Source organism: Panulirus ornatus, chromosome 67 (genome assembly GCF_036320965.1).
Source record: "Panulirus ornatus isolate Po-2019 chromosome 67, ASM3632096v1, whole genome shotgun sequence".
Taxonomy (NCBI): domain Eukaryota; kingdom Metazoa; phylum Arthropoda; class Malacostraca; order Decapoda; family Palinuridae; genus Panulirus; species Panulirus ornatus.
Genome location: NC_092290.1, coordinates 4,933,568 through 4,944,229, shown reverse-complemented (window position 1 = coordinate 4,944,229; position 10,662 = coordinate 4,933,568). Strand labels below are relative to the sequence as shown.

The 10,662-nt window shown below is 36.5% G+C and overlaps 1 protein-coding gene across 8 annotated transcripts in view; it reads right to left on the bottom strand.

Moving 5' to 3' along the window:
* Window positions 1-10,662, bottom strand: part of LOC139747120 (uncharacterized) — a 59,402-nt gene that overhangs the window by 34,297 nt on the left and 14,443 nt on the right. Inside the window, exon 7 of one of the 8 annotated variants that reach the window (XM_071659030.1) lies at window positions 2,100-3,126. The exons of the other annotated variants lie outside the window; for them this stretch is intronic. Within the exon in view, the coding sequence (XP_071515131.1) occupies window positions 2,806-3,126 (321 nt within the window). The 3' untranslated portion in view covers window positions 2,100-2,805. Of the gene's footprint in view, window positions 1-2,099; window positions 3,127-10,662 lie in introns of those variants that run through there. 8 annotated transcript variants of the gene reach the window in all.

The window sequence follows — 10,662 nt, the reverse complement described above, 5'->3', positions numbered from 1 at the left end:
CTCAGACAAAACTGCTCACCACAAGTAAAAATTACAGAACCACAACAACACAGAAACAAATATAACCCTTACTTAACTCCATGTTACAAAGCATATAAAATAGAGAAAGCAGCTCAGACCATATCAATGACAAAAAGTGGTTAGCCAACTTCATAGTTTGTTTGGCAAGCCAAAGTCATCCACAAAAGCTCAACCTTCAAAATCCTGAAGCTCTACAAAGGAGTTTTCCAAGGAGTAGTTGCTTCCCTAACCCTCTTTAGTCTCTTCCAAAAAAAGTTCCTCTTACCTGCAGACTATAATGTGAAAATCTTCTTGTACCGCAGATGACACCACAATCACACAATCCAAGCAACAATATTCAGTAATACATCATGTAAAAAGACTACTGGTTCCCTCAAAACAAAATGTCTACATATGCAATGGGACAATCGAACCTAATCACACCCACTGTGGAGGAGTATACCCTATTCTGTCAAAGTATGTACTTATCACAAGATTTTGCTATACCAGTACTCACAAGGTTCCCTAGTAATATATGGTCCTTTTCCCTCTTCACTTCTCCTATCCCTCTAACACAGAAAAGAGTTTTTCAGTTCTTAATTAACTTAAGAGCAGAGGGAACTTGACAAGTTAAAAGTAGAGGGCCAGAGGGTGAGGAAAGGTAAGAAGGAATGCTAGCAAGACTAAGTGCCAGAAGAAAAGACTTATCATATTTCAAAACCCATATGTCTTCCATATGCATGAAAGCATTGTGAGCAACAGTGAAAGTAGGGCCACATGAGGGAGAGATATCTTTTTTTCACCTTTACTGCAGAAGGTATGAATAAGGGTGGTGCCTAGGTAGAATCCGAGAGATTCTCTAGAGTAACACAAGGTGCATCCTCAAGATCCAGACATAGACATCTGACATTGTGAGATTTCTGAGCAAGGATCTGTCATACTGATAGAAAAAGGGATATTTCCTCAAGGTATTCATTAGCTTAGTCTAAATGACGCCTATAGGGTACAGCAACTTGTGCTCTTGCTCATGCGCCAAACCTCCTCAGGAAAGAAATATACAGCACCTTTAAACACTTAATATGCCATCCACATAATTCATAATATTATGGTACATGCTGAACTTTTTTTTCCTTATCATCTCAAAACATCTTCACCTTCTCACACCATTTCTAACTGTTAACGATGCATTCATAAGAAATTACGACCTTCTGCACATTTTAACCACTTTGCATTACTGACTTGATCTTTAATCCATTCACAGTAACAAAGCAAATCTGCAACATGTTTTCTTTCTCTAGCATCTCCCAGATCACTTGATTAAGGCGAAATGCACAACTAGGTCTATCATCTGTACCATTCATCCAATCTCCTCATTCCTTCTATCATGGTTTTTTTGTGTAATGGTACACAATCCTTTTAGATGAACTGAAGGTATTATGTGTAAAACTCAAAGAATTAAAAACTTTCAATGTGAAACTAAACTTGGGTATGAATAAAAAAATTATCTTAATATCTAAAACAAATTTACACTATGATATCTATCATCTAGTTTCAGGTCTGGGTATCCCTTAATTAAAACTATATACAGACAACCTTCGCTTGATAAATACCATGCAGCTAAACTTTCTGATCATAGTCAAATCTGGGCAGTTCTTTTAAAATCAATCATATGAGCATGCCTAATGCCCAGGAAACTAGCAAAGTTGCAATGATGCCAGTCTTTCAAGTTTAACTTTAATGTGATCCTTTTTTGCAAATTTCACATATGGTATTTTACTCTTCTTCATATATACAAAACATGTAGCATCCTTAGGATACATGTGGCATCCATGTCAAAGAGCCAAATAGTAAGCCTAGTCATTCCTGCATCCAGGAAACATGAACTTCTACATATGATAAACCAAGAATGTTAAATATTCAGACTGATTACATCCAGTAGAATATGGAAAACTTGTTTTAATTGCATCAGCACTTAAATACCTAATGGAACAAATTTAGTCATATGCTTAACAGTTTGAAGCGTGATGGATGCATTATTTGCATAAAATCTCATGTCTGCAATTCACCCCCATTAAGATTTATGAGGGTACTAAAACAAATTTCCTAATAAGTAATACATCATCTTTATTTCTAACAGTATAATTCAGCTAACTGTATTATGCAATGCAATTTAGAAATCACATACCAAGGACTGATTCATAGCTCTGTACTCATAAAACAAAAGTTTTGAAAAAGGAGTTGGGTCTACAAAAAAATACATGGATATGTCTTTTTTCATTGCTATATCAAAAGAGAGAGCAGAGGTAATGTGTTGCACTCACCACCTGAGGCCCATTTAAGGATGCTTCTAAAGGGAAAGGGGCAGTGTGTTATTTACTTTGGTTGTGCGCAAAGTTTTTTGCTCAGTCAAAGTCTAAGAGCAAGTTAACCCTTACCTTTTAAGAGGGATAACCATGTGAAAGAAGGAGACAGCAGGGGAAGTCAGTGTAACTTCTTACTGGCTCTGATGAGATAAACTCATGCTTTGATTTAAAGTGTTCAAGTAATTATGCAATCCATAAACACGTCAAAAACAACAGTAGGAAGAAGGATCAAAGACAGTGTGATTGTCCAAGAGCAGGACAAATGAATTTCTCATAAAAGTATCATAAAATCACACCACATCAACTTCAGACAGTGGTAATAAAATGCTTTATTTATCACATTTAGCCTGTTGATGTGCTCAGCACTTATTCAAGCTTTATATTACTTAAGCTATCACCTATATCACAAAATATATTTTTACAAAACAAAAGTTGGTCAGTACTAATCATGAGTTAACATATGGCTTTTTACATTACTCTTTCGTGCAAATCTCTGTTGACACACAGGGCATGAATATGGCTTTTCTCCCGTATGAGTACGTATGTGATTACCAAGAGTGCCTTTCTGAACAAACCGAAAAGGACAGTACGGACACGCAAAAGGCTTCTCCCCTGTATGAGTACGAATGTGCATAATTAAATGGTCTTTCCTGGGAGTGAAGTATGAACAGTAGGTACACTGGTGCAACTTGGAGTTAGGAGTAAGGCTTGTCCTGGCTACAGCAGCTCCTCTCAGACCAGGTCTCTCACTGTCTTCTCCTGCCTGTAGGAGATGTTTGGCTTTTGTCATTAACCAAAAGGGTACAGCAGTGCACTAATTATCTCATCAATTCCAGCTTTTAAAGCAGAAACATTGCTTGAGACTGAAATTAGCAATTATCTATCATAAAGCTGTCATACTAAATGTTATTCTTGAAAAAAAAAGCTTTTTCATACTGGATAAAAAATTGGGCTAATCCACATATTCTGAACAATATTTGCTGGACAATGATGACAAAAACATCTACATACGAGAAATGAAAGTGGAGAAGCTTGTCTGGTCAAAAGCTGATGCTAAATGCTGCAGAAAAAGAAAGTTTGTCCATGTGTACAGAAATAAAACAGGTATGGGAAGAGAAGTTACAAGTGTTTCCTCAATACAATTCTTTTTTAATTATGTAACCTCAGGACCCCTTTTACAGGGCTCTTGCTGCTTGAGCTGCATTACAATCAGTAATAGGGAAATGATGGACTATTTCATGATTAAGAAGTCCTTTAACAAAATTGTACCCATTTTCATTCAATGACGATAATACAACTTCACTGAAGGCCATCTTTCACTTGTGGCAAATCACAGGCAGAGTCCATTTATATCCCTCCTCTACATATTCTAAGATATGCAATTAAAATGGCTTTCACAACACATAGTATGTGCATAACAAATACAGCCAGTGAAACAGTGACATGTATTTTCTGATTATTTTGAGAGATTTATGAGATATTTGAGGTAAAGGCTAGTTAAAACGGCTGCACTGACAAATGAACACAAAAGTTTGGACTTCTATGAACTATAGAGAAAGAGATGTGTATCACAACCATGGAATAAGGCTGGAATAAGACATAATCAGTCTGGAAAACAATTCCTGAGATGTGGTCTTTGCAAGGACCATATCATATTATTGTAGAGACTTCCTCTTTTTATGATAAACGCTGGATTTCGAATGAACATTTTTCCCAAGGACTAGCTTATGAGCATGTTTATTTTTTCAATATGTTTATAATAAGATGACTGATGACAATGCACGGAGAACCCTGCATTCAAAAGTCTCTATGAGCTTATCATAACAATCCACACACTGAAGGCATGTATGAATTAATTGCATTATGGTGAAAACATAGGCACTGAAATGGTATTGCCTAATCGTTCATGTGAAAGGTAAGAATGTTATCAGCAGAATTAGCCATTTCTTGATAAAGACCCACATATAACTGACTAAATACATTAGATAACCTCTTCTTGATGAGGGATGAATCATATCCGAGTTGCTTGGCAAAACATACCTAGTAAGGTCACAACACATTAAACTCAAAGTTCTTCATAAAATCTTGATAGATTACATATCCATCTTTTATGACCAGGATTCTGGGCATTGGCAATGATTAAACTTTTCGTAATATCATATATTCCTTCCAATGCAAACAGTGCTTGTACATGGGTCTTAAGTAATATGCATTCTTAATTTTGCCCTTTTTTCATCGATTCATCTCTCATCTAGTTGTCATCACTTGCATTATATGTACCTTTTAAATTTACCTGTACATTCCTGCCCCTTAGGCCCTTTCCATGGGCTCCTGCAGTGCTTAGGAAACTAACCATGTCCATCAAGCGGGGCCATAGGTAAGGGAGCATGGTGATAGGTGCATGCCTGTGAAGTCATCTGCATATGAGCAAACTTTCACACCACATTCAGCAAAACATGATGGAAGGGCATGTAAGAAAAAACTGAGAAGGGCTGAAGAAAAACTCATTCCTCAGGGAACTCTAATATTGAGTCTGAGAATTTTGGAGACAGTCATTCTGAGTGACTATGGCTTGTCAGCTGCCTATGAAGTTGGCTAATCATTTTTCTGTCACTTGTGGAGGGTGGTGTCAAATATCTTTTGTATGTGTTGGGGGAAGGTGGTGAATACTTTGTTGATTTTTACTGTCACTAACACTCTGTGTAGAAATACTGTAATTAGATGAAACCCTCCAGATTGTTGTGTGAGGTTCATGTGCAGTGTGGCAGCAGAGTGACTGAGTAAGAAGGCATGCTGTGTCACTGACAGAGGGATATTCCACATGATTCTGTTGTGGATCAGTTTTTCAAGGAGTTTAGATACAGAAGACAGCAGTGATACAGGACAGAACAAGAGGAATAGGGGAAGGTTGAGTGGGTTGGAGGGTTTCAGAATATTTACTATGATGGTTAGCCTCCGTATGTTAAGGATTCTTGCATCTGGGTCAAAGTTGTTTATTTAAAAGTCTGATGATATCCTGTCAGGGACTATTGCAAGAGAGTTTTTTAATCTTCTGGTGCTATGGACATCAATTAACACCTACAATGTGGTGGTATTGGCACCATATTTCATATTTCATTTCCCACTAAAAGTTTAATTATGCATATTATCAGTTCTGTTGGCTAGCCAAAGTGGCAACCAATACAAACAATAAGTCAATGGAACTGTCTGAAACCCTCAGTAACCTGCTATTGACTATGGCATGCACCTTCTCTAAGGACTCACTACATCTGTGGTAGCCACTATTGCACCCAAGCTGCCCATGGCACCAACCATCACCACCTCAGAAGTTAATCCAAAGAGTAATGTGTCTGCCTGACACTAGGAATGATTGTTCGAATTCATATAACAATTTTACTGTTTTCTGCATGCTGGGAGGCCATAAATATCAATTGGGTATACCATAACCATGCCTTATGAAATTCAGTGGAAGGGAAAGGTGAGTCAATGCCAATAAATGTGTTCATATTATCATAATGGCATGATTCTGAGAACTAATACATATTTTCACTATTTATTTTTGTTCTGCATTCAGATGTCAAACTGTCAACTCACTGAAAATACCACAACTGCTTCAAATACCCTGGTTCTGCCTACTGGCTCTCTAGGATTTCAAAACCATTTAATGTATGACTAAATGTTACCAAGTTTTCTACAAATTCAGCATAGGAAATATTGTAACATGAGTAATTTTCAGTATTAGCTTTACTGCATGTCACTGGCTTTTCATATATGTCATATGAGCACTATATTCTTCAATTCACTTCTTTTGTTTATTCAGCACAGAAGGGTCAAGTTTCTTTGTGAAACTGAGACCAATGAGAGGTAAACTGATGTACAACATATATTTACACTTTATCCCTTGTGTTGCAACTTATACCCCCGAGAAAATATTTTCATATCACTATTTACATTCTGCACCAAGTGCAGCAATCATAATCTTTCTCTCTGCAAAATGGCAAAACAAAGGTAGATAAAAATATACTACTTTTTTATATTTTTCATATTTCTGGATGCATATCTTTAATATTCTAGGAAAAGATGTCTTTTACGTCCCCACCCCCCCACCAAGAGTAGCATTCATAAACTTTAACACTCCATCATGGCAAAAACAAAGGTAGATAAAGGATTTTTTTCTCATTTTCCATAGTTCTGCATACATATATTCATAAATATAAGGAAAGAAGGATTAAGGGACAGCACAGTCTTCCCGACCTGGCCTATGCTACCAAAACATAGACATAGAATGAATCACAGACATCAAAAATACAGACTGTGGAAATGAACTATTTGAGCATAAAAAGTACTATAAGGTCCTCCTATTTTAGTTTGTGAGACAAAAAGAAAAAAAGTAAAAATTTTGTTGACCAGTGTAATGATACTTGAAAAAGATATATGAAAAGTCATCACTTCAGTTGTAATATAAGAGATGCTTCAAAGTTTTTAAGCTGATGAGAAACACATGACTTTAGCCAAGCCCATCACTGCAATACTCAGTCACATCTCCAGATAACTTTCATGAAACATTAACTAAATTACCAGATAAGAATCTGTAGTAAGTAGTTCCAAGGCTTAGTTGTTCCGTGTATAGAGGTATCCCTCTCACATGGACTCTGAATCTAACATAATGAAGGTGGTATTCATGCTATATTGCGTATAGTGGATATTCAATTGTCAGAGGGAGGATAGCAAAGAATATCTGAGCATATTTAATCACTAACATTCTTGGTAGTGCTATAGACGAAACCCATACCCCAGCTTATAAGTGCCCAATTTGCAGAAATTCACTTCTACAATTATATTCATATAAAATTCTTTGATTTCATAATGAAAATCTTGTGGTCACAAAAATTCTTCGACAAGTTTTAAATATTAATGAAATTAAGAGAAATGGGTAAGGTTTCTAAACATCATACAATGTTTATCTCTAAACTCTAAAGAGAAACTATGGTCTACACATCTAATTACACAAAACTACAGTATCCTAATATATATAAATATTCATTATACAATGAATATGGCATGGGCAAAACATGCACCAATCAAAGCCATCTCAAGGAAGAAGAAAAAAAAGGAAGAAAAAAGGAAGAAGACATTAATCAGGACTCCATAAATGCCTGTAGACCTGACTCTTCAAGGTAATAAGGTTTTAGGAAGAAAGGCGAAAGAGAGAAGATGATTTCACAGCTTCACTGTTCGAGGTAAAAAGAAGGTGTCAATACGGGTAATCCCCATGTGGCCTGTCTCCACACAGAAATCATAAGCAGCAGCCAGACCCATGGTCTGGGTCCATGCCATAGTGGGAGGGACACATGCAGCCAGCTCAAGAGAGTAGCGGCCAAAATCATTATCCTAAAAAAAGCACATTGCATCAATAATCAGTAGGACTGGATTACTGGTTCATTGGTGAATTAGTTCTGAGATGCTAGTACAGGCATCTGGGAGTAGTATGTATAGAAGCCTGCAGTGTCGCCAGGTCTTGAAGAAACCAACATAAGGTATGTTATTTACCCTGCTCTTTTATTCAGTTTAAAGTATGGCGATGATGGACATAAGTAAATGCTGCATCAACACAACGAAAACACATGCTGTCTTATTCTAGTCACTCTTTTAACACACGACTCCTTGTTACAGTAAAGTATAGTATAGTACAGTATAGTATAGTATTAGTATTATTATCTTAATCTTATTGATAATAATAGACAATAATGATGAAAATATATCAAATTCATCAGACTTGCAACAAGAATAAGTGAGGAGATTACATTTCAGTTTTGAGTAGATACACCTAATATGTATGATACTATTATCTCTGTGGTAACTTAATCTAGTTAATTCTACACACTGTTACTTGTCAAACATGTTATCTTACAACATTCTGGGTACATCTTTTTTCTTGGGGACATGATCACAGTCAATGGGAAAACTACATATTTCAATAAATCAAAAATCTATATCCTTTAGGTTTTTGAGGAATGATACCTTCTCATAACTTAAGGTATCAGTGTTTGTGTTAATTAGCTTTTGTTCTGAAGCATTCAATCCAGAAAGACCTTGCTTTCAAACTTTCAGTGACAGATGAGTGCCCTTTCATTGCACCTTCAAACAGACTCCTGGTTTTCTTTTGAAAAAATTCTGTACCTAAACAAACTTTCCTCTGGTTTTGATCTTTAATCTATAAACTCAACTGGTTTTTCATTTTCTCCAACAACAAATTATGCTGTTAAAGGCTAACACTGACACTAACCTTTATTTTGACTTTAAACTAACCTATAATATGTACACTAGATTCAGCTAAGCCCACTGACTTAGCAATACGAATTACCCAATTCCCTTGCACAAGTTGCAAATGTTGTGTTTCTACTATGCTACAATGGCTGACAGCTAAAATGAATGCAGATGCAAAGCAGTCATTTACCTGTATAGTAATAGAAAGTTTACTATGCATGGATCAAGATAGGAAAAAAGGGGGTCAATAATGAACAAATCTCATCCTTTTAGCAAATGGACTAGTTTCCAAAAACAAAAGTTACATTACAATGGTATTCCGGTATATGAGGTGCCATTATATGTGGGATGGATGTATGCAGCATTCCATTTGTTTCTCTAACTATGAAGAAAGATACGAGTTATATGTAAAATGCTCATCATGTCAGGAAAATGATGCAAGTACACCACATTTCAGTCAAATTAGAAGTTCTACTCAAACTTCCTTTTGCGTGTTTAATAATTTGATACTATATTCTTTTATTACTAAAAAGGATGCACTGCTGATATTGTATCAAGGGAAATGTTTCTTCAAGCCTGGCCACTTGGCCCAAGTGCAGCACTCATCCCCCTCATGGTTTACACGTAATACAAATCACAGAAACAATGACATACAACAAATAAAAGCAATATTAACATAGAGTACATACAGTATTATGTTGCATCTACTTTACACATCTATGTTAGCAATAATCAAGAGCAAAAACATAAGCATAATAATATTAGTTTTGAAGTCTGAAAAACTTCTTCTCTCCAAGGCAGCATCTGCAAGCAAAATTAGGTACTCTTTGGTGGATATCAGTATCGGCATCACTACAATTCCCTGTTATGGTGAGGAAGGCTCAGTTTCACTGTTCAGGACCAATTCTGAAATCACTAGAGCTATTTGCTCATAATGAATGATACAGACTCAGCCATTAACTGCCTGCCATCAGCTGGTGCCTTCATCGAGCAACTCAGCAAACAAACCCAAGTGAATCTGCAGGTGGCAACACCAATCCAGGAGAGTGCAAAGAGGCTCCAAGAAGAGGTTTTTTGAAAAAGGAGGGGAAGATTGGACAGGATTAGAAAACATGAAAAAACGATTGTGGACATGAACACTGACAAAGAGAAAAGTATTTCACACTTCAAAACTATTTTTCTTTTCTTTGCTGTCTGCCCACAGGGAAAATAAGAGCACACCCATGTGAAGGAGGAGGGTCAGAGAGACTTTTAAAAAGCTCCAAAAACAGCAACAGCTCAATTACCTTCACTGAGGAACTGGTAGAGAACCAGACACTGACTCTCTGGTAGGAGGCTTCCCTGGGGTCACACAGGAGATATCCATCACATCTTAAGTAAGGTACCATATATGAAGATCGAAGATGGATGTCAAGTCACTTTCTCTTGGTTTACTCCATAGAAAGATTCATGTGAAATGCCAAGGTAAAGGCCATTCTCTTAATTCATGTACTATGGTGTAAAAGCCCAGGATGAGCCAGTAAAACAAGTGACTTGATCTAAGTAAGATATATTTCATGCAAAGATGCATTTCAAGGTTCCAGGAAGCACGCACAAACAAGAGCTTTCCTCAATAATCTCTAATGAAAACTAAAAGGTCTTGATTGTTTTTCACAGGGAACAAGACATGGTATGCTCAAGAAGAAATGTCACAAGATTGGAAGATAAATGGAGCATATCTAAACTTAATGGCTTCATCTTGCAAAAATTTTGGGTTTGGTTCAGTCTTAATTCATAAAAGCTCATCATAAAAGACAAGAAGATTCTGTGTATGGACTTAACACATAAATCACTAGCTGTTCTTCCTGACCTTTAGGCTAAAGGGAAAAATTTGTTTATATGAAAATGCTGAGAGCACTGTCAAAACAACTTATAGACTGTAACAGATCAAGACAAAAATCCCCTGTGAGGTGAGATAACCACTTTGAAGAGCCAAATGAGTTTAGCCCAGAAAAGATCTGACAACTTCATCCCAAAAGCAGAGAAAAAGTGT